The sequence below is a fragment of the Lemur catta genome, chromosome 2 (genome assembly GCF_020740605.2).
Source record: "Lemur catta isolate mLemCat1 chromosome 2, mLemCat1.pri, whole genome shotgun sequence".
Classification (NCBI taxonomy): Eukaryota; Metazoa; Chordata; class Mammalia; order Primates; family Lemuridae; genus Lemur; species Lemur catta.
In genome coordinates this window covers 51,433,326-51,455,711 of record NC_059129.1, presented here as the reverse complement: position 1 = coordinate 51,455,711, position 22,386 = coordinate 51,433,326, and the positions used below count along the sequence as shown (strand labels likewise).

The window sequence follows — 22,386 nt, the reverse complement described above, 5'->3', positions numbered from 1 at the left end:
TCACTATTTGAAAATTTTGCCATGTATGTGATAACTAGTTTGGTTCCACAGAACTTTTTAATACAATAAAGAAAATTGTATAATCATTACCGTTCAATCAGTAAATTCATTATCTCACTATTTTCTTGAAAAAGGCTTATGAGGTTGTTTGGTAGAGAAAGATAGCTACATAAATGTTCAAAATGGCTTGTTCCAGAAACTGCAAATGAAGAAGAAGAAAAGAATAATGCATATAACTAAGAGTACATCTCGTATTGGAGTAAGGAATAGTAGAGTTAAAAAAAATATGATGAAAAAGTTCAAATTTGCGACATATATAACTTGTATGACATTACCAGAATGGCATGTGGAAGGAATTCATGGAAAATGACACAATGGATAGAATGGAATCAGGTGACTCCTACAGCAAACTGGTCACAATTTCTTGGTGTCTCAGCTTTACCATTTGCAAAATAGTTTACCTGTTCAATCTATTTCACAGTGTTATCACGAACATTAAATGATAAAAATAATGTATGAGTGCTTTGGAAAATTATCAAGCAATACAGAAATCTAAGATGGCTTTATCACAAGAGATAGACTTAAACACTAATTTTAATCATCACTGTAAATAATTTGGAAGCCTAAACTATTCTGTGTGGTACCTGGGCAACTAACTGAATGGAGGTACCAGTCAACTAATAGACAGTGGCATTATATGTAGACATCCTATGGGCGGTGCCAGGCACTGTGAGAATGCAGAGGTACAATCAAGTCCACCTTTACAACACCTTTTTGAAATTTTGAATTAAAACAGAACATGGAAAACAACAGTGAAACAGCAAATCAATTCCCACATTAAAATTAGGCTTATGTGCAATTATGGGTATTCTGAATTTTAAGGCCATATATATTTCAAGTTAAAGATCACTTGAAATTGTCAGTTTTCACTTTATAAAATTTGAGGAAGCCAGTTTATGAATAATACATAATTGGACATTTTAACAACTGAAAGCAAAACTAGGATCTTTATGGGAGAAGTGCTTTGCAAGTATAAAAACATTTACACCAAAGTTTAAGATACAAATAAAAGTACATATTTACATAAACATGCATTTTAATTCTATAAACATGCACAGTGTACATCACCACAGTCAATTAGCTATGCTCTAAACTTTGAGTCAGTTTCATTTTGCAATTCACCTTTATATTTGTTGGAATAAAAGACCACAAACATTTCCTACATTTTGCAAGAAATCAGAAATTACCTTGAATGTCAGGTGGGGAAGGAACTCCATTTAAGTAATGAAAAAACAAAGCAGAACACTTCAGGAAAGGCATGATTCCAGCTCTGACACTGCTCCATAGATGCCAGCCAGAGGGCATTCCTTTCAAGGCACTGAAAAGAGAAAAAGATTAGGAAATCTAATAAAAAAAGTTAACTGTAGTTATAGGCACAGTATGAAAACAGGGATGACTGCCATTTAAAACTGATGGCACATATGTGTAAAAGGAGTGGATTGAGCTGGGTGTGGCACCTGTAGTTCCAGCTATTTAGGAGGCTGAAGCAGAAGGACTGCTGTGGCCAGAAGGAGTCTGAGGCTGTAATGCACTACCACAACTGCACGTGTGACTCTAGCCACTACATTCCAGCTTGGGCAACACAGTGAGACCCTATCTTTTAAAAAAAAAGGAGTGTGTTAACAGGCTAGTGGTAGCCCTGATTACACAGGATGTCAGGTATAAGGAGTGATATAGCTTCCAAGGTTGTTATTAAAATTTATAAAAGTAACAGACACTTAAAGAGAAAATTTGGAAAATGAAAAACCACCCACTATTCCTGTGCCTTATACCACTGGCAGGTATGATTCCGGAGAACTATTTTCAAGCTAATTTGTCTCATACAGTTATAACTATAATAATGAAATTTAAAATTAACATGTTTTCCAGAACATTATAAGCCATAATTTTGTTTTGTTTTTTGAGACAGAGTCTTGCTCTGTCACCCTAGCCAGAGTGCAGTGGCGTCATCATAGCTCACAGCAACCTCAAACTCCTGGGATCAAGCAATCCTCCTGCCTCAGCCTCCTAAGTAGCTGGGACTAGAGGTATGTGCCACCATGCCTGGCTCATTTTTTCTATATATATATTTTTTATACCAAAGACAGGGTCTCACTCTTGCTCAGGCTGGTCTTGAACGCTTGAGCTCAAGTGATTCTCCCACCTCAGCCTCCCAGTGAACTAGGATTATAGGCATGAACCACCGTGCCCAACCTTTTTTGGTATTTTTTTTTTTTGAGACAGGGTCTCACTATGTTGCCCAGGCTGGATTTGAACTCCTAGGCTCAAGTGATCCTCCCACCCCAGACTTCTGAGTAGTTGAGACTACAGCTGTGCACCAACACACCTGGCTCCTATAAGGCATAATTTTTAACAGATTTATAATATTTTAGGACAAATCAATCATAGCTTAATGCCAAACTATTCTCCTGCAAACACTTAGATTACTTTCAATTGTTTGCTAATATTAAATAATATCAGAGTATACATCTTTATATGCCTATAGGTTTTTCTATATGTTAGATTATTTTGTTAGTGTGGATTCTCAGAAATGGGATGATTTAGTCAAAGGGCAGACATTTTTATAGGTTCTTGACAAATACTGTTAAAAAGCTAAGTGTAACTATTTGTAGCAAATCACAATGCCTCAAACACTATATTAAGTTCTAATAATTTCACTTCACTCCTGCCACCCCTGGATATTATCTTAAAAACAAACATATTATGCCAATTGAATTTGTGTTTTTTAATTCCTAATGAGACAACATGTGTTTTAGAATAGCAACTTTCCAAAGTTCATTCCATCTATCCACCAGTTTGTGCCAGATCCTTTGAGCAAATGAAGGGTTCCAAGGCCAAGTAAATGTGGGAAGATCTGCATACTATCACCTTCTCTCAGAGACGTCCGATTATATTAGCATATGAATAGCTGAGAAGTCCTGAAGATCACTCCCTTGTCTTTTTTTTTAAACACGTCAATGTCAACAGACAGCAATTTCTCCTAATTAGCAAATGAATTCCTTTCTCATGCCATCACCTACTAATATTTGGGGAAACGCTTATGGTGGAAAGATGAGTCTCACCTTCCTGTATACTGGCGAAGTGTTTTATACAAAGCGAGAACTGCTAGTTCTTCCTCAGTAGTGGAATTTTCTTGATCCATGCCATTCTCTTCTGAAAGATAAGGAAATATTAGTACTCTGTATTTTCCAATTAAGTAGCAAAAGGATTGATGACCATATCACTTAAGGATGCAAATATAAATATATTCATACAGTCATATATAACATGAAATAGTCCCACAAAACATACAGAATTTTAATTCTTCCAGTGTGAGCAGAGTATTGATCTCCACCAGCCCAAGGAAGCAGCTGGCATGTTGTGAGTAAACTCAGCTAAATATATTGTCTTAAAATGTTTGAAAAACAGGAAGTTCGAATGTAAAACTGATGAACTCACAAGGGCATTAAGTTAAAACAAAACTGACAGTGTAAAACATAAAATTCTAAGTGGCTTAACTACTATGCTTCTCAAATATTACTGAACTTACGAAATACAAACAAGTAAAAACATTCACATTTCTAGGGAATTTTAATAAGAGAAAGAAATTTGTTTCAAAACTTTTCACATGAGGATAAACAGAAAAAGCAAACCTAATTATAATTCATGTATTACTCTCATCCAAATACCTTTTGTTTTTAATCCTGGGAGCACAGATTCAAGTTGCCCTGAATGTATGCTCCCAAATACTTTTTCCCAAATGCTTTTTTTTTTTTAAAACTGAGAAAACTCAAGTACTTCCTTTAAGAAGCTGACAAACAGGCAAGAGTTACCTGTACATGAGGTAAGTAAGATTTGTACGATGTGTGCCATAGTAACCAGATGGAAAATGTGAAGGTCTCCAGTGGCAAGGCTGATCCCTGAAAAATCCTGACACTGCAACGCAGGGAAAGCAAGCACCAAGCCCACCTAGACACCAAGTACACAACATCAGAAAGATTGCCTCTTTCATAGCAAAACACATTTCCATTTTCTTACCATGGTCCTTCCTGAGCTCAATCCCTCCCTTTAAGAAATCTTTGTTCTTAAAGGATATACATATTAGAAAATCCACTAGGATTGGCTAAATGAAATGAATTGAGAGTTAAAGGGGTCTCGATTGGCACTATCATTTCATTTATCTTATACATAGCTTATTGTTAGTAATAATAAAAATAACACTTGAAATCTTTCCAGGGAGTAAACAGTTGAAAAAACTTAGGTTTTGGACCTACAAAGATCTAGATATGAATCCCAGCTCCTCCTCTTATGAGCTTCCTTAGACAAGGTAACATTTCTGAGCTCCAGTTTCCCTGCTGGTAACCTAGAGATAACATCTATGCGTTTCGAATGCCTCATTAGTAGGGATGTAAGGACTCAGCAAGCCCGAGTGAAAGCCAGCAAGTATGAAATAAGTGCTAGCTCTTTGTTAGCCTCTTGCTGCCTGTATGGTGGTGCAAATGGTGGTGGTTTCAGTGGTAGCAATAAGAATAGCTGAACTTTATTAGGGATATATTGCTCTAAGCTCTTAACATGGATTAACCCATTGAGTTCTGACACAACCATATGAAGTAGGTACTAACCAACTTAAAGGTACAGACTCTTAGGTTCAGCATTGGGGCTGTGGGGTGTGGTGGTACTCTGTATTCCGTACAAGGGGACCTAGCTGAGGTGGAGCTGAAATTTGGCTTTTTTGTTAAGAACACCTACTGTTTACTAGCTGTGTCCTGGCACCAGACTGCACCTGCTCAGAAGAGGTACCTTTCCCTAAATCATAAAAAGGGCTGTTTGCTTCTAAGTAATGTGACCACAGGGCTGTAAGTGCCCAGATTTTCTAAAATGCACACAAGCACTGTATGGGCCACCAACAGCCATTATGTTGCTGGTGTTATTTTTTTTTTTTAATCTCTTTATAGATTAAAGGCACAGAGAAGTTAAATTACTGACCTCAGTCACAAAGCAAACTAAGAGATGGAGAATGTCTAGACAACCCAGGTCAAGTTTCTCAACTAGGTTCCTTAATATTTTCTTTTTGAGGTTACTCATAAAAGAATTATATTCAAAATGGCAAGAATAGTATTATATGATTAACTCCTCCCGTCTGTCTCTTTGCTACTCACCAAATCTAAGGTAAAGTTATGTAGTACAATAAAGAGAACTCCAAACAAACTGCAAAAACTCACCAATAAATGAAACATGTCAATATCCAATATGCATGGAAGGTCTTCATAGCTGTCATTAGGCACCAATGCTAAAGATTTAGAGAAAAATACATTAGCACATTTCATATGCCAACATAACTTAAAATGCATATGATCTAGTTTAATCTTTTTGCAAGATATAAATTTATAAGCTAAAGTTTATACATAAGAAAACCAGTACTACTAAATATTAATTCATAATTGAGAGAAGTTGTACCATTAAAAATAACTTCAGATGAGAAATTACCATAACATATATTGTAAATGCATTATACTCACATGCAAAAAGTTTACAAAAGTGTCGCTGCACCACTGAAAGTGACACCACTGTCCAATGTGCTGCCGCAAATCTTGTTAGTGATCGAAGACAGTCATCCTGAAATAAAAAAATTGAAACAATTAACAAAGAAGCCAACATATGAAGTAGCTCTTTTCTTAAGGAGTGCTAGTTCAAAACACAGCTGGATGTACAACGAAATCTCTCTAGATGGTATGGAACCGAATCTATGACATCTTACTGACATGTCTCTAACAAATAACAAATGGAATGGGAAATATCTAATTGTATGCTGAGTAAGCGGAAGTTATCGCCTTGCTATAATGTTGCTGGTTCTCCGGAAAAGAATATGGGCATCAGACAGATAGTAAGCAACAGACACTCTCAAGAAGCTGATGCAGTATTTCTTTATATGTATTCTAAAGAGATAACCTAACACGTAGGAAATGCTCCAAATATTGGGGAAACTATATGCAAGAAGATGAAATCAAGGCCAGGTGTTGTGGCTCACGCCTGTAATCCTAGCACTCTGGAAGGCTGAGGCGGGAGGATAGCTCGAGGTTAGGAGTTCAAGACCAGCCTGAGCAAGAGCGAGACCCCATCTCCACTAAAAATAGAAAGAAATTAGCTGGACAGCTAAAAATATATAGAAAAATTAGCCGGGCATGGTGGTGCACGCCTGTAGTCCCAGCTGCTCGGGAGGCTCAGGCAGAAGGATTGTTTAAGTCCAGGACTTTGAGGTTGCTGTGAGCTAGGCTGATGCCACAGCACTCTAGGCTGGGCAACAGAGTGAGACTCTGTCTCAAAAAAAAAAAATAGAAAAAAGAAGTTTGTAAAAGAAGCATGATCAGGACTGTATTTTGGAGGAATTCCTCTAATACAGGCAAGAAATGACATGGGCTGAACCAAACAAATAGAAGTAGGAATGGAAAAGATTCAACAGACTCTGATGACCAAGTGGATGTGAATGCCCAGGGCAAATGACACGACATATCCAAAAGGACTTTAATTTTCTGCCTTGGTCACCTGGATGAACAGTGGTGAAGATGTTAACTAAAAAAGGGGATATAAGAAGAATGAATTTTTTTTTTCTTTAAGAGATGGAGTCTTGCTCTGTTGCCCAGGCTGGAGTGCAGTGGTGCAATCATAGCTCACTGCAGCCTTGAACTCTTGGGCTCAAGCGATCCTTCTACCTTAGCCTTCCAAGTAGCTGGGACAACAGGTGCATGTCACCATACCTGGCTTTTTTCACCTTTTTTTGTTTTTAAAGAGATGGAGGTGTGTGTGTGGGGGTTGTTCTCAATATGTTGCCCAGGCTGGTCAAGAACTCCTGGCCTCAAGCAATCCTCCTGCCTCAGCCTTCCAAGTAGCTGGGATTACAGGTGTGAGCCACTGTGCCTGGCTAGAAAAATTAATTTGGGTTGTTGAATCTGAGGGCCTTTTGGGAGGTCTAGGTGAAAAACATAAAGCAGGCAAAGAGATAATGGACCCAGGCCTGAGATATAGGTCAGGTTGGAGATACACAAGTGGGGATCATTTGGATAGAACTTAAATCAGAGACATAGATGGGGCTGACCCAGGGAAGACTGCCAGGTGATTGAGGGTCATGGGCAGATCTCTGGGGGTTTAAAACAACAATTACAGGATGAAGGAGAGAGACAGACTGAAAAGGAGCAGCCAGAGTGGAGGAAAGAAAGCCAGCAGTGTCACTGAAACCAAAAGGAAAAAATGAGTTTCAGAGGAAAGCAGTTAACAAAGTAAATAGAGATGTCAAATAGACAAGGGATGAAAAATGCCACCCAAAATGATAATCAGGAGAGCATTGGTGAACTTGGCGAAACCTGTTTCCTAAAAGTGAAAAAGTAACAGGAGTTGAGCAAAATTGCAGGGAGTTGAAATGTAAATGGTTAGCAAGAAACTGGAGCCAGCATATACATTATTCTTTAAAGACATTTTGCTGTGTATAAAATTACATACAGGCTAGGCGTGGTGGCTCACACATGTAATCTCAGCACTTTGGGAGGCCGAGGTGGGAGGATCTCTTGTGGCCAGGAGTTTCAGACCAGCCTGAACAACATAGTGAGACCCCGTCTCTACAAAAAATAGAAAAATTAGCCAGGTGTGGTGGAGCACGCCTATAGTCCCAGCTACTCGGGGAGGCTGAGGTGGGAGGATGGCTTGAGCCCAGGAGTTTGAGGATGCAGTAAGCTATGATGTCACTGCTCTCTAACTAGACAACAGATTAAGATACTGTCTCAAAAAACCAAAAAACAAAACAAAACATACATACATTCTCTCTGGAAGAATATGAAATTAAAAACTGCAGGTGCTATTTCTTTTTAAAAAATCTGTATTTATACCACATGGATTATCTGTTAATTAAAATTAAATATGCTTTAAAACAGCTTGGTCAAAAAAGGGAAGGAAAGCTAGGGTACTAGACTGAAGGAAGATAACACTGAGGGCAAGAATAAAAGGAGGGAAAATTGAGCACACTTGTCCACAGAGGGAGTCAGGAGAGAAGGAGGGAAGAGAAGGCACACCTGATGGAGGAGAGGAATTCCAGATAATAGGGGAAAGTCTAAACCCAGCTTTACCCGGGGCCCCTTATCCTCTGATATAGGAGAGAAAAGTCAGGGGATGTACATAAATTTTAAGAGTGGAGTCAAGAAATTAGATGTAGTTCACCCCAATAGCTACATACTTATCAACTCTCATTTACTTTCAAAATATCCTAGTCAGCACTGATCTGATAGTCACGTATTAATGTCACAGTCAAGACTGATGTGAATCAGCACTCTACTGATTTACTATAAAGATACAATTCAAGCCCTACTCTTAGATATTCAGTGCACTAAGTCCGAAGGGGCCCCAGGTATCTGTATTTTTAAAAAGCTCCATGAAGGATTGTAATGTACAACTCCCAGCAAAGAACCTCTGATATAGAATCTATATTCCTGAAACAATAGAAAAGGGTCCCGAGCCTCTAGGTGTTTGCAATAAAAACAAAAGTCAGCAAAGTAGGTGATAAGTGATCACATGTAAACTATTTTTTATACTGGTTTTTGTTTCTTAGGTGCTTAGATCAGTGATTCTCAATATTGGCTCCTGGGAAGCTTTTATAAAATATTAATGCCTGAGGCCCATCTCTAGAAACACTGAATTAAGTGACCTGTAGTAGGGCCTGAGCATTTTAGAAAAACTTCCCAGGTAATTCTACATGAATAAAATTCTATGATTTTACTCTCAAAGTCACTTTTATGACTGAAAGCTTGAACAGGTGGTGGATGATACTGACAGACACTAGCTACACAGTAAAAATTAGCAAGCCTTGACTGTATGCGCCTTCCTCATTTTCCTAGGCATTAAATGTACTTAGTTTGACATAAACTTGTATTTATTTACATGTTGCTTTTAAAAAGTGGTCAAATGTTTGTTTTTTATATTTCCAACTGCAACATTAAAAATTCAAGGACAAGCGCTCTGTTTTTAGTTTTTTTCCATCTTTTCAAGTGCTTAACCAAGAGTTCTGGATAAAATGAGAGGTATAGTTATTTCCTGAAGTCTATTTAAAAGAAAAATTAAGCAGGGTGCAGTGGCATGTGCCTACAGTTCCAGGTACTTGGGAGGCTGAGGTGGGAGGATCTCTTAAGCCCTAGAGGCCAGCCTGGGCAACACAGTGAGACCCTATCTCTTAAAAAACAAAAAACAAAAAAAAGAGAGAGACAGAGAAAGAAATGAAAAAAATCAAACCACAAACACTACTTCTTCGATATCCTTACCGAAAATGGGTCTTACTATGAAAGAAGTAAATATAGGGCTAAATGACTATCTCAGGTTTATAAAATTTAAAAAGAGGCAGAACCACCTAATTTCCATTCCATCTTTTCATGAATTGAGTAAACCAAGAACTTACCAGTCTGCAAGGCAAAGGACCAAACAATGGTTTATCTTCATCACTCAAAATTCTTTCTGCAAGTTAAAAATGGTTAAGATGGTAGATTTTATGTTCTGTAGATTTTAGCATAATTTCAAAAAAGGGAAAAAAGATACTTCTTTCTCCAGAAAGCATAATATTGTCAGGTTTCGAAATCTTTAAGTCATTTCACAAGAATCACCTTTGTATGAAAAGTAAAACTGAACACACATTTCCTCAACTGACAAGAAGCTTTAACCCCCAAATGATTTCTCTGTTGGCTGTGGTTAATTTATATGCCGTCAATCTAGTATTTTGTTAGTATACTAAGTCTTTTTATTATTGCTTCACGTTGTTGCCCATGTTAAACATTCCCTTTAAAAAAATTCCACACATAATTCATATCAATGTATGCTTTTCACTTCTAGAGGGACAACTGTAAATCTCTTACCTAGGCTCTGGACGGTGTATGCACAACTACCCCAACACATTATGGGCACACGGGGATCATCTTCATTGGGATGAACCTTTAGTCCCACCTTGTAAGTAGCAGTTCCAAATGTTGTTAGCATTTCTTTTATGCTCTCGGAATAAGGGTTCCTGAAGTGAACATTTATAAAATAATATCAAAACAATGTATACATATCAATCAAATGGCTTAATTTCTTAACAGCTTTTTGGAATATTAAAATTGAACCACTTGAGCCGGGCTCAGTGACTTGTGCCTGTAGAATCCTTTAGCTGGGTGCAGTGGCATGCACCTATAGTCCCAGCTACTCGGAAGGCTGAGGCGGGAGGATCACTTGAGCCCAGAAGTTGAGACCAGCTTGTGCAATATATGGAGACTCCACCCCTTTCTCCCCCAAAATAAATAAATAAAATTGAACCACTTAATATGTACCCAGAGACAGTTGTATTCAAAGGGATAATTCGAGATATGCAAACTATCCCTGCCTGAGAGGAGTTATGCTCTTTGCTTTAGCAGGGGTGAGGCACAGGGCTGAAAACAGAATAGTAGGCAAAAGTCTACATACTAAACTGTGAGAGCCTTGACCTTCTTTCCCATCTTGAGAACATCAGCAATGTATAATCACAGCCATAGAGATTAGTTTTTCCAGTGAAGAATCCTCATGGGAAAGTCATTCTATACACTGACATTTAGGGGTTCCCAAGTAAAAGACTGGTGGTGTCCTGGTCACCTTACTCTGATGCTCACAGTCAGCAAGCTCCAACCTGCCCACCAAGTACCCAACGAGCTTCTCAGTGCCTTATTCTTAGTTACCCAAAGATCAATAAACATTTAAGGAAAGCATCAAAGAGATAAGTCAAAACAAACAAGTAGAAAAAAAGAACTCAGGGAAAATAGAGATAATGTAGAAAGCAGAAAACTTGTAAGAAAATTAGAGGATCAGTCTAACAGGGCCAACAGTGAGCTAATAGTGGTACCATCTCAAAAAACAAAATCCAAGAAGAAAAATTATCTAAGAATCAACATAAAAAATTATTAGCACTGAAGGACATGAATCTTCAGATTCAAAGAGTTTATTGAAAATCTAGCAAAATGAATGAAAAAAAGATTCATATACCAAAGTATATCACAGAGAAATTTCAGAATAAAGAGAAGATTTCAACAGTTTTCAGAAGTAATAAAGTTACAAAAGAGCTGGGTGCAGTGGCTCATGCCTGTAGTCCCAGCTACTTGGGAGGCTGAGGAAGGAGGATCACTTGAGCCCAGGAATTCCACGCCAGCCTGGGCAATTTAGTGAGACCCTGTCTCTAAAAAAAATAAAATTTTTTTTTTTAAAAGTTACAAAGAACAGGAATCAGAATGGCATTAATTTCTCAATGGATGTTAGAAGGTAGTAAAATAATGCCTTCAAAATCTAGATGAAAAATTATTTTTTCAAAATTTATTTTGAGACAGGGTCTTGCTCTGTCATCCAGGCCAGAATGCAGTGGCATCATCATAGCTCACTGCAACCTCAAACTCTTGGATTCAAGTGATCTTTCTGTCTCAGCTTCCCAAGTAGCTGGGACTACAGGTGTGTGCCACCATACCTGGCTAATTTTTGTATTTTCTGTGGAGATAGGGTCTTGCTATATTGCTCAGGTTGGTCTCAAACTCTTGGCCTCAAGCAATCCTCCCATCTCAGCCTCCCAAAGCGCTAAGATTATAGGTGTGAGCCACCACACTCAGCGGAAAAATTACTTCTAACCTAGAATTCTATACACAAACTATCAATTGAGCAAATGGATATAATAAACATATTTTCAAACATGAAAATGTGACATTTCAGGTATCCTTTCTTAGGAGTCTGAAGGATGCACCTATACAAAAGGGGGAGTAATTAAGAGAAAGGAAGATACTCAATCCAGAAAACAAGAGGAGCATGGCCAAGGGAAGTCTCAGAGTGACAGCTGTTCCCTGTCCTGATTGGTGCAGGAGGACAGAAGCTGTGTGGGAGAAGGAAGGCCTCAGGATAGAAGATCATCTCATAGGTCTGAGCTCTTGGCAAAGTTATTGCTAGGCATTAGACAGATATATTGCACGATTTAGAAAAAAAAAAAAAACATAGAAATCCAAGTACAAGAAAAAGACAAGGTAATTGTCACAGGAAAGACAAAATAGTACAAGAAAGGAAATGTAATTATAACATGCAACTTGTATTAGAAACAGTTATTAAAATGTAAAAACTGACAATGATTTAAACAAAAATTGTGAAATAATTTATCAGTCAACAGAAAGGTACTGTTTAATTAGAAATATGTAAGTAAATACTAGAAAAGACAAAATGACAGGACTGAGGGTAGGGAGGTGGAGTGTGGGAGGCAGAGGACGAAGCTTTTCTATTTAAGCCTTCCAGTTTTATATTTATTGAGTTACTTAATACATGCCAGGGACAGCTTGCAAGTGGCTCTACATATATGTCACTTTATCCTAATAATACCTATGAGTTAACCTCACTTAACAGATGAGGGAACTGAGGTACAAAGAGGTGAAGCAATTTGCTAAAAGTTGCACAGCTAGTAAGCAGCAGTGGTGGGAACTGAACCACGCAGTCTAGCTCTAGAATCTATGGCTATGATTTGTAACTAATTTGCTACAGGGTAAAATAGGGCTGAAAACACTATAGCTTTGATCCTGGGTTACTAAGAGGTTGGTGGGGCCATCAACAGAAATATGGAGTCAGATGAAAGCACAGGATTTGGTGGGGAAGCTGAGCAGTTTGGATTTTGGATTTAGAAGTACTAAAGAGGCCAGGCGCGGTGGCTCATGCCTGTAATCCTAGCCCTCTGGGAGGCCGAGGAGGGTGGATTGCTCGAGGTCAGGAGTTCGAGACCAGCCTGAGTGAGACCCCGTCTGTACTAAAAATAGAAAGAAATTATCTGGCCAACTAAAAATATATATAGAAAAAATTAGCCGGGCATGGTGGCGCATGCCTGTAGTCCCAGCAACTCGGGAGGCTGAGGCAGTAGGATCGCTTAAGCCCAGGAGTCTGAGGTTGCTGTGAGCTAGGCTGACACCACGGCACTCACTCTAGCCCGGGCAACAAAGTGAGACTCTGTCTCAAAAAAAAAAAAAAAAAAAAGAAGTACTAAAGAGATGTGTGCAAGGCAAAGGATGACAAGGATGTTGTCAAAGACACCCAGATAAAGGCATATAGTAGGGGTCAGCAATGCAGACTAGGAGAGGGTAGTGACAGTTAAATATGCCACATGGTTATTAGATTTTTTCAATATACCTCAATAAATATCATCATGTAATGCTTAAACTTTAGAATTCAAGATCAGTATCCTATAACGTTTTGCCTCCTAGCTTGCCAAGTCATATTCCTACTAACCACTGACATAATTTTTTATTTTAAATGGGCCAAATTTAAAAGGAATAAAGTAATATACTCACTTAGGATGAAAATCAGGCCTGAACCCTTCAGGGAGCTGTAATTCATCCATATTTTGTGCATTCTCTGAAGAAGCAGTATCTAGAGAAATAGCCATTTTATATTAGCATTCAACAGATAATAGTATTTCTATAAATTTTAGTAATGTAGGTCAAAGAAATTAAAAAACAGGAAAAGAATTCCCATTAATAAAAACTGACATAACACCTATATAAAACATGAAAAACACTATTGTTCTGGTAGACCACTTTCTTCAGTTACCTATGCTATTCTTCATACCATAGTCACTAGAACAAAAGATAGAGTATGCTATTTTGTTTCTATGAAAACCGATGATATAAATCCTGTTCATATTGCTTTCCCATAAGGTCATAAGTGTAGTGCACGGTCTATGAAACTTGGGAAGCCTTTGGTAACGCAAACAATAAAGTGAGTCAAGCCCACTGAAACCTAAGTGCTCAGTGCTAAGCTATATCTCTCCCCAACCCCCAGAAACTCTTCAATAAAATGGGAGAATAAGTCAGAAGTATTTATTATAAACTTCTCATGAGCTTGTGTGTTTTCAAGGAATAGGAGGAATGCAGTAAAGTAAAATGTAGATTAAGAGAATTAGAATGAGTCAAATTTTTAAATGGGAGGTTTTACTTTTAAACAATTTCTTCTGAAAATACATTTTTTTTTTTGGAGACAGAGTCTCACTCTGTTGCCCGGGCTAGAGTGCCATGGTGTGAGCCTAGCTCACAGTAACCTCAAACTCCTGGACTCAAGCAATCCTACTGCCTCAGCCTCTCAAGTAGCTGGGACTACAGGCACGCGCCACCATGCCCGGCTAATGTTTTACATATATATATATTTTTAGTTGTCCAGCTAATTTCTTTCTATTTTTTTTTTTTTAGTAGAGATGGGGTCTCGCTCTTGCTCAGGCTGGTCTCAAACTCCTGAGCTCAAACAATCCGCCTGCCTCGGCCTCCCAGAGTGCTAAAATTAAAGGCATGAGCCACTATGCCCGGCCTGAAAATACATTTTGTAATAACCTCAGACTTTAGGAAAAAATGAAAACAGGTTACCAGAACTTACTAGAAGTATTTTCTTCTTTCCCAAGAAACTGTAAAGCTTGGACTTGCTGAGATATTATTCTAACCCACTGAGTCAGATTTGGTTGGTCTGAAAAATTTAACCTGCTAGAAAAGAGTACAAAAAATGTTTAGTATGTTATTGTTATTGTTTAATTTAAAATACAAAAGACTTCTTAAATGATCACAGGCATAATATTTTAGATCGACTCCAAATATCAAAAACAAAAAGGCTAGGGAAAAATTTGTTGCATTAAAAAAAGCTCAGAATAGATACTGGCCAATGGAAATGAAAATACATTATTTTCAATATGATGCTAATAACATTGTTAAAAATTTCACTTTCTTTCAGTACTGGAATTTGCTAGAATTTCTTAAATAGCACAAGCTCTACCACCACTAATATTTATTAAGTGCTTATTACATTGCAAGTACGTAGAAAAGCATTTTACTAATCTTACAATATTAGATTTAATGCTCAAAAATATGCCTATGAAATAGGTTGTATTACTGTTTAGATTTTAAAGATAAGGAAACTGAGGTATACAGCTCTATAACTGGACTAAGGCCATACAAGGGACAGAGCTGGCATATCAAACTCAGCTCTGTCAGACTCCAAAGCCTGTGTCCTTTTTATGATTGATATTTAAATATGACTAAGTCATAACTGACTCTTATGGGAAAAAACAAAAAGTGAACAAAAAAATGCCAAGTGAAATCCAACAAAGGTGATTTCTCCTTAAACACAGTTAATCTTTAATCTAACAATGATTATTTCCTTTATTAGATCAAATGCAGGTAATAAGTCAGCACCATGATATTCTTTTATGATTAAAAAGCATGAGCTTATGCTAAAAGCTACTCATATTTTAACAACATTTTAAGAGTACCATAGACTAAGACATCAAAGTTTGAATTCCTAAAATTAAAGAGAAAAAACTGACTTTGAATTGAATCCAAATGATAGCACAGAAATAGTTTATATTTATAAAACTTAAATTAGTATCTGTGCATGCAGGGTAGATAAATAACGTAATTCTACACTGAGAAATGAAGTTCAGATTTGAATAGTAGAAAGTATCAAATTCATATTTGAAATCAATATTTCCAATACTTCTATTAACAGAAAGTATCCTAAAAATTATAAGACAGAAATTTTCCATTTTAAACATACCAAGAGATTTTCATTTTTAGCCTGATTTTTAAAGCTATTGTTGACCAGTAAATTGCAAAAAACTATATTCAATAAAGTCAGTTTGAGCTGCCCTGCATCCCCCATCAGTTTACTGAGCATCTCTTGAAAAGTATGAGGGAGATATTTACAGTAGGGTCCCTAGAAATAAAGAAGATACTTAGTTTTCATGAATACACAGGAAATTTATAGCTGCTACAGTATTTATGACTAAGAAACTGTTAAATTTTGACCTGCTCCTACAAACCAAAATCATATTCCACAGGTCTGCTAGAAAAAATGACTAAATAAAAAGTTTGGAAAAGTATCTGGTTTCAAACATTATGCAATTACCTAGAGTGAACTCCTCCCCACCCTGGTTTATTATTTCTTTATCTTCAAAGCAAGCTACTGCTTTGTTATAAGGTGTTATGAGCCAAAACTTACCTGTTGAAAATATTTCTTGGAGGAAGCAGCAGAGGAATAACAGTATTACTCAAGCATTCACAAAGGGGGCAAAGGAATTCTCCATTTTCTATATCATAGCTTGTATGTAAGCGTAATCTCTGTTGCCTTCGTTGTTCTTTAGCTTGAACGGAATCAAAATACCTTTACAATGAGAGAACATGAGGGATCAAAAACAGTGGTAATCTATTTTGATGAAAGTCACAAGCTTCAACATTTGAAATAATTTGTTTCCACAAATAGTTCAAAAATGAAAATCTTAAAATGAATGGAATTATTTTTAACACAATTTTTGAGTTATTTTAATAATCAAAACAGATTAAGAGTTCTAAAACAAGGGGGAAAAAAAAGACTGCCTTGCAAATAAGCATTCACAAAGCAGCAAAAGAAATTTCCTGGTGCCACTGCTGTCTGGCCACTTCCCCAGCGCTGGTGGCTACTTGTTAGGGGCAGTTCACGGTAACTCAGTGCGCATGGTAACTATTGATTTGTTGGTTTTGCAGAAGCATAGAAAGCACCAAGGTAGAACAAGTTCAAGATTTTCCCATCTTATCACAGGGAAACATTACAATTTGGGGAAGTAACAAAGCACCTTCAGAATTAAGAGTTGTTCACCTTGAACCCAAAGAAAGACAATACCCTTCTAGGGTAATTACCCTCTATTTGTTAGCTAATACAGATCCACTTTCTTCTTTGAAGGGATAAAGAAGAGACTTTTGCATCAAGCTACATTAAAAAATGTATTTGACGTACTCTGAAGTTTCTAAGTCACTCCTTTACATCTATGACAAGGCAAATCATTTTTGTTATTTGGGAATGATATGCAGTTTTTTCTTCAACATCTTTAGTTCTTTTTCCTTTTTGCTAGAATGGAATTTCCTCTATTTAAAAAATTCAGTTTTGAGCCTTCATATAAGCTTCTCTTGACTAATATTAAGAATATAAATTACCTTTGCCAACAATGGGCATGCATAATATGCCCACAGCTACCAGTGTGTGTTCCGCAAGACAGATCTGGGTGCGTGAATAATGGATCATATTTTTCTGCATTACAAAACAAACAAAAAACAAAACAAAAAAACCCAAGCATTTAATTTTCCTACAATAAATATTAAACTTTAAATTGTAAAATTCTTGATAAGGACTTGTAAACTTGAAATGAAATACTAGTTTATTCCTTTCATTTGAGATACCAGTAATTTATGCAAGAACCTAGATTATTTAGAAAACAGGACTCTAATGTTCATCATCCTGAGCAAATTAATAAACATCCCTGAATTGTAAACTGAAATTGGAACTCTGTATTTAAGTATATCTAATCTTTTGAACATTTCATACTTCTAGGGCACTGTAAGATTCCAATTCCCTCCATCATGCCCTAAGCTCAAAGTAAAAGGGTTAGTCTTCCCGGGACTGCCTTATAAACATTCAGGTCAGCTGGGTCACAATGATCCAGATGCTTTGGGCGCTCCCTAGAGGACAGTCTGCCTAAAGACACTCATGCAGTGAATAACCATAACCACTGTACCAGAGCCAAAGTGACAAAGAAAAATCTAAGCCCACACACCAGACTAGGTGGGAAAAAATGTAATTCAATCTTTTGTTCTGGTGCTAATTTTTATATTCAAAGGAGATGAAAAATGAAGACAAACAAGACAGATGCCTGGCTTCTTTGGAATTTTTTGAATTCTCAATATAAATTAGTATAATCTTGGAAATTTCTTAACACTTTAGAAAGAATTACTCAAGTTTCAATTACTCAAGTTACTAGAACAGTGCAAATGTCACAGCTTTATAAAGAAAATCTTTTATGATACAAATTGCAAAAGCATTTGGAAAATCTGCTTTTAGCCAGCCAAAGTTTTTTCTTTGGGAAGTAACAGATTAAATAAAATTAGTAACTTCATCTTTATCCTGGAATGAAATTTATAAAGCACCTAGTTCAAATGACCATTTTAAAGATGAAATAGATGAATCTTTCAAACCTAGGGTGCTTGGCTGGGCGAGGTGGCTCACGCCTGTAATCCTAGCACTCTGGGAGGCTGAGGCGGGTGGATCTTTTGAGCTCAGGAGTTTGAGACCAGCCTGAGCAAAAGCAAGACCCTGTCTCTACTAAAAAAATAGAAAGAAACTGTAGGGATAACTAAAAATATATATAGAAAAAATTAGCCGGGCATGGTGGCACATGCCTGCAGTCCCAGCTACTCAGGAGGCTGAGGCAGGAGGATTGCTTGAGCCCAGGAGTTTGAGGTTGCTGTGAGCTAGGCTGATGCCACGGCACTCTAGCCTGGGCAACAGAGCCAGACTCTGTCTCAAAACAAAACAACAACAAAAAAACCCAAAAAAACCCAAAAACCTAGGGTGCTTGAGAGCCACACTATGAAGACTTTCCTCATTGAGAGAAGGCAACCCTATCCATGGGCTCTCAAACTTGCTTTCAGTCCTGCAGTATGAAAGGCACTGGCTAAAGCACTGCTCTGGAAATTCCCAAGACACAGCTCCTACACTCAAGAAGTTTACTATGAACAGATACCGTTGCGGCCTACGTACACAGAACATATGCCTAAGAGTAGAGACATAAAGGTATCTGAGGTGGACACAATAGTGTGCAGTCCAGATCCCCCTGCAGGAACAAATGACTTACTCCCTCTCAGCTGTTGAAAGAAAGCCCTCATACTGTCATCCCTACTTGAGGAAAAACCGCCTTACTCAAGGTCACACCTCTTTTAGAGGTGGCCCACACCAGTTGCTACTCAGTGTCAGGGTATAAAACCCAGCCCTCTCACATCAATTCAGGACAGTTCTGAAGGGCAATCCGGCTCCAGAGCTCCCACTGAGTTGGCTGAGAACTTTTGGGGACTGTATTATAGTTCAGCTTCTTCCTTTGCTCAAATCTGTTTACTTCCCCTCCTTTCCGTAGACATTGACCCTATGCTCTCCCTAAATGTCCTGCACAGTGATCTCTATCTCAACAATCTGCTTTCTGGGGAAGTCTGCCTATGGTAGTATCACTGTTCTAAGCCAGAATTTGGCTCAAGGACTGCTTCTTACATAGGTAACTCTCAGCACTATTCTCAAGATATTCCACTCTGGCTCTATCCATGAGAAAATAATTACGGTTATTTTAGTGTCTCAACAAATTAGGAGGACTTTACCAACATGTTGAAGGACAGAAAAGACTCTTAAGTACCAAAGTATATTAATGTCACATCACAAAGAAAAATGTATCTTTGAATGCCTGCTATTGATCAGCTATGTGATTCAGGGATGATAACTTCTGGAGTGGTTCCACATCTGTCAAGTGGGGACTTCCTGCCTAAGATACCACCAAGCCTATTAAGTTATTATTAATTAATAAAATCTCCATATATATCACCAACCACACTAACTGGTAGTCATTATTAATACAGAGGATGAGGATCTAGCTATGACTTACCTGGATCCTGAATGAATTTACTTCTGTTTTTTGATAATACTGTTGATCTTTGAACAAATGCTGCCAAGACCATTGCTCTGCTTTCCACTTTAACTTCTTGCTCCTCTTGACACAATATACAGGTAACAAATTGTCTCTGTTCAGGGACCTGAGTTTGTGCGGGTCCCAATGCTATAAGTGCCATATCTGAAACCATAGGGCTGTAATGAAAGGGTTATGAATATAATTAATGAGCCTAAAAAATTTCTGTGTAACCATAAAATAGCAGACTCTAGGTATGTACATATTAACACGTGGTGGTTTCAATGACGTGAATTGCCAAATGTCTTTTTCAGATATATCAAAACCATCTCCCTTAATCGTCACAATAATCTAATATGCAACACAGATTCTACACACTCAGGTAACTGAGCCTTGTGTACTCATTCTTTCGTGGATATCAAGGGTTTTCTGTAGAAAATATTGTATTAGATGTACAAATGAATTATTTTATAGTCAGAGGTTTCTAAGATTAATTCCTCTAATTGAAGGCCACAATTTTTACCTATCAATTCTACTAGATTACTTTAGGATTAAAAGTATACTTAGAAGGAAAAAAAGCAACACTGCCCCTGGTTGAGAATGACTGATGAGACCAAATAATTTGGTTTAAAAAATTTTTTTACCTATTATCTAGAATAGCAGAGGTTGAGGCATCCAGTTCTAATGTCTGCTGAAAGAGTTCTTTGTTCTCATCAATGAAGTGCCGCTGCATCTCAGACATCTGGGCCATGATCTTTTCTCTGCGCAGTCTGGCAATCTCGGCTTTTCTCTTCCTTTCGGCTTTGTCTTTGTCTCTTGAACTCTGAAATTATGCATCATTCAGTTAGACCATTAGATGCTAAATACACATTTTTTTTCCAAAGCAGAAATATTTTTATCATAAATTCTAATTAAAAACTATTCTACAATCTCACTTATTTAAACAAGAGATGTGACTCAATCAACCTAACATGTTAAAAAAAAAAAAAAAAAGACCAAAAAAATTGTTACAACAAATAGAGATAAACAGTGCCACATTTCTTGGAGTTCAAATATTTATGAATACTACCAACTACCAACTTGGTGCAGATAAATTTAATTTGTTCATACTGAACTTGCTACAATTTTTTGGTATTATTACACTTCACTTCCTATACCTCTTCCATTATGGTTCCTTCTGCCTCTGCCACAGGACTTGTAGATGAACTCTCCCTTATCTTCTTAATAGCATTAAAAGTCTACAAAAAAAAAAAAAATCAGTTATCCTGAAGCTATGAAACATTATCACAATGTACAAACCACAAATATTTAATGTTTCTCACAAAAAGCAGAGTAATGCAGTAAATTCTACCTTTAATATCCACTTAATTATGTCTTTGTGGACTTCTAGGTAGGGAGCGTTTTGTAGTGTTTCCAGCATAGCTAGTATGCTAGCAGAGTTGTTTGGTGTTTCACCAGGTTCTAAGGCAGAAAAATAAAAGGCGCATTAACAACAGCTAACATTTCATAGTGCTTATTCCTATGCCCAAGAATATAAATGCAGTTGCTTATAACATCTGTTGCCTATCATTTGATTACAACTCTACTTAATAGAGATTTTCAGTACTTCTTAAGAATGTAACATATTTGTACTTTACAAACAAGTTAACAACTAGAATTCTTTAAGCATTCAAAACTGACTTCTTCTACCAAATGATTATTTTCACATAAACCCTAGCAAAATTAAATAAAAACTCAGTCTTTTTTAAGACTGGGAGCTGGGCACCGTGGCGTGTGCCTATAATCTTAGCTACTTATGAGGGTGAGGCAGGAGGATTCCTTGTCCCCAGCCTGGGCAACATAGTGAGTCCCTGTCTCCAAAAAAAAAAAAAAAAACTGTAAAAAAGATTGGCCTACCTAAGATTTTACAAGTCTAAGGAAAATGAATGAGGATGCTCAGATTATGTGGGTTCATATGTGTATAAATATACCTATTTGCTCTGACCTTTTCTTTAATAAAAGCTAGATTCAGAATGAAATAAATTTCTTCCCCCTAGGAACTCACTGTTTTATTTGAAGAAAAGACATAAAATTCAAGTCCATATTTTCATGAGTACATTCAATCCACTATTAGTTGATTCAGTTTGCAGTCAGAAATGTCTAATTATTGATTTTCTTAAGTGCTACCATTCTGGCAAAATGTTCTCACTTTCCTAAGAGGGGAAGAGATTGAATTATGTGATCTTTAATTTTCTTCCAGATCTAAAATTCTGTGGCTGTGCATTGGGATCTGACTCTAGATAAGGGAGAGGTTTCTTTGCAAATATAATGTCTTAATTATATAAAATGTTTAAAGAGAATAAAAGTAACATTTAGAGAAAATGATGGTTTGTTGTTTTTTGTTTTTTTTTAAAGAAAAAAGAAAGAGAAAGTGAGAGAGAACCTGATATTTTAGTGATGACTGAATGAAATTAGGAGTATTCTGTGTGGTTAATTCTATTATAAAATAAAAGCACTGGGGACAAAGAAGGCAAAAAAATACGTCAATCCATAGAAAGAATACTGGTAGAAAAAAGCGTAGGGAAAAGCTGGCACCCAAGAATAGTCTTCAGTGGGGAAAGACAGTTTCTCTTCTTCCTCCTACTTACTTAGATGAGGGCAAAAAGACAAACTAGAGATCTAGCAGCAAACAGGACTACTTTCTGTCTGAACTCTGGTAGCAGAACCTGATGTTCTTAGTCATTATTGTTTAGGAAGAAATGGCACTGAACATAGTTACAGAAACAATCTTCCTCAATCAAGGCATTCATAAACTCCTATCATAGCCACCATAAATTCATTTAAAAACATCCAGCTGGGCATGGCAG

The 22,386-nt window shown here is 37.1% G+C and overlaps 1 protein-coding gene across 5 annotated transcripts in view; it reads right to left on the bottom strand.

Annotated features, from left to right (window-relative positions):
- Nucleotides 1–22,386, bottom strand: part of UBR2 (ubiquitin protein ligase E3 component n-recognin 2) — a 105,948-nt gene that overhangs the window by 8,090 nt on the left and 75,472 nt on the right. For 4 of the 5 annotated variants that reach the window (XM_045541951.1, XM_045541950.1, XM_045541952.1 and 1 more), the window contains 16 exons: nucleotides 20,892–21,001; nucleotides 20,698–20,778; nucleotides 20,185–20,363; nucleotides 19,520–19,719; nucleotides 17,034–17,127; nucleotides 16,066–16,227; nucleotides 14,452–14,555; nucleotides 13,377–13,455; nucleotides 9,924–10,072; nucleotides 9,473–9,528; nucleotides 5,559–5,655; nucleotides 5,262–5,329; nucleotides 3,873–4,008; nucleotides 3,123–3,213; nucleotides 1,248–1,378; nucleotides 91–199 (listed from right to left, as the gene is read on the bottom strand). In XM_045541951.1, coding sequence (XP_045397907.1) covers nucleotides 91–199; nucleotides 1,248–1,378; nucleotides 3,123–3,213; nucleotides 3,873–4,008; nucleotides 5,262–5,329; nucleotides 5,559–5,655; nucleotides 9,473–9,528; nucleotides 9,924–10,072; nucleotides 13,377–13,455; nucleotides 14,452–14,555; nucleotides 16,066–16,227; nucleotides 17,034–17,127; nucleotides 19,520–19,719; nucleotides 20,185–20,363; nucleotides 20,698–20,778; nucleotides 20,892–21,001 — 1,846 coding nt within the window. Of the gene's footprint in view, nucleotides 1–90; nucleotides 200–1,247; nucleotides 1,379–3,122; nucleotides 3,214–3,872; nucleotides 4,009–5,261; nucleotides 5,330–5,558; nucleotides 5,656–9,472; nucleotides 9,529–9,923; nucleotides 10,073–13,376; nucleotides 13,456–14,451; nucleotides 14,556–16,065; nucleotides 16,228–17,033; nucleotides 17,128–19,519; nucleotides 19,720–20,184; nucleotides 20,364–20,697; nucleotides 20,779–20,891; nucleotides 21,002–22,386 lie in introns of those variants that run through there. The other variant, XM_045541954.1, reaches the window with a different exon arrangement.